At 40.7% G+C, this 1986-nt stretch overlaps 1 protein-coding gene across 1 annotated transcript in view; it reads right to left on the bottom strand.

Moving 5' to 3' along the window:
- Positions 1 to 1726: 1726 nt before the first annotated feature.
- Positions 1727 to 1986, bottom strand: part of POLA1 (polymerase (DNA directed), alpha 1, catalytic subunit) — a gene marked incomplete at its 3' end in the record, with an annotated part of 245506 nt that continues 245246 nt past the window's right edge. Inside the window, exon 35 of the mRNA XM_011988033.1 lies at positions 1727 to 1823. Coding sequence (XP_011843423.1) covers positions 1727 to 1823 — 97 coding nt within the window. The remainder of the gene's footprint in view (positions 1824 to 1986) is intronic.

The following is a 1986-nucleotide window of genomic DNA, read 5'->3' on the forward strand; positions in this document are numbered from 1 at the left end:
ATTTTAGAGGTAAGAGGAATCTTTCCCCTCAAATAACATATAGAAAACAATCTAGGATGAATAGATTTAGAAAGAAATAATGGGTTGGCCAGGCACAGTGGCTCACACCTATAATCCCAGCACTTTGGGAGGCTGAGGCAGGCAGATCACCTGAGGTCAGGGGTTTGAGGCCAGCCTGGCCAACATGGTGAAACTCCCTCTCTACTAGAAATACAAAAATTGGCCAGGTGTGGTGGCACATGCCTGTAATCCTAGCTACTTGGGAGGCTGAAGCAGGAGAATCATTTCAACCTAGGAGGCAGAGGCTGCAGTGAGCTGAGACCATGCCACTGCACTCCAGCCTGGGCAACAGAACAAGATTCCGTCTCAAAAAAAAGAAGTAATGGGGGAACAGGTTCTAATATACTGATATCCAGAAAGAGGTAACAGATCTGATAGAAACAGACAACGCGTTCAGATAATCAGTACTTAATTTTCTCAACTCATAACTGTCTTCAGGAAAGGTCCTTGGGGATAAAAGAAAAACAGCTGTAAATGATATTACAAGTATATATGGGCTAGACATTGGCCATGAATAAAAGTTCTAAAACCTAGTTATTAATAGGCAGAAGAAATTTATTCTCTGTATAATTAATTTTACTAATTCATGGAAAATATGCTGTGGAGATAGCCCAAGTCCTTGTTGAACATCTAGAGATAAGATTCTAATATCTGACTTCTCCATCAGTTGTAAAATGTTTTCTCTCCAAGGACAGCAAAACCAAGTAAGTCAAGGCATTTAAAAAATAATTTCTAGCCTATCTTGTGGATGCAAAAACAAGTCAATTATGACTGGAATGGAAGACAGTGAGACCAAATCAAGGGCAGCATGGTGATTCTTATGTGGGGAAATCTAGCAATATTTGTAGGTTTTTTATGTCATTGCGTTGTTTCCAGCCCTATTATCGACAAACGAAACACTGAATTGATACTCGCTGACAAACAACATAAACACTCTGTAGGTAACTAATAAGAAAAATGTGTAAATTTGCCTTTTTTGTTTTTCACAGATACTAGAAAAGTTGTCAATGTGATTTTCAGGTAGGAGAAAAAAAAAAACATGCAGTTGTCATGACATTTTCAAATACTTTAAGTTATGTAACAAAGCTTTTCCCAGACCCATGAAGTCCCACAGTGCCTGCAAGTCTTGTATAAGGAAACGCCGAGTGCTGAGGGTTCCAGGCAACACCTGATCATATGGACTGAGGTGCCTATACACTCTCTTAGGATGGAGTCAATAAAGGAACTCCACCCCATCCCTCTCTCAAAACAAACCCAGGCTTTTAGCGAACAGCAGAGACACACTCCAGGTCTATTTTTTTGTGGTAATATCTGGTTTTTGTAGGCCCAATGATCACGTTGCCTATGCTTACTTTATTACAATTACTAAACTCTGTAGAAAATAGCATTTTCAAAATATAGCATTTAAAGAGTCCTTTTTGTACTGTTCCTCCCCCAAACCCTTGCTTTAATAGAGAACAATGTGAAACAGTCTGTGGGGGCCAAAGCTGGGGATTCCTATGCCACCGCCCCTCATGCAGGGGATCCCTGTGTTCACAGAGGCCCCCATGGCCTGCTTCTGAGACAGCAATGTGATGCTGCGTGAACAGCCTGACACAGTAGGTCTGGCTTTTATAATGCAAATTTCCACTTTAAACTCAAAGGTAATTACAGTATTTTAACGTACCTTTCTCATGATCGGTAGTAAGTTTCTCCAGTGCACACTCCGCATCAAAAATGTACCGGTAAAAGCACAGCTGGGTGTACAGGGACTTGTCAGAATACTGTAATATAACAGAAAATAAATGAATACTACTATTGGGGAGGGGAAAGCGATGGAGATCACTCTCAGCAGAGTGTGTCCCCTACTTTCAACTTCCAAATCAAGCAGCATTTTTTAAAGAAAGGGGGTAAGAAGGGCAGAATCATACTAATGGTTTGTCCCTC

This window comes from Mandrillus leucophaeus, unplaced genomic scaffold (genome assembly GCF_000951045.1).
Source record: "Mandrillus leucophaeus isolate KB7577 unplaced genomic scaffold, Mleu.le_1.0 Scaffold321, whole genome shotgun sequence".
NCBI classification, from domain to species: Eukaryota; Metazoa; Chordata; class Mammalia; order Primates; family Cercopithecidae; genus Mandrillus; species Mandrillus leucophaeus.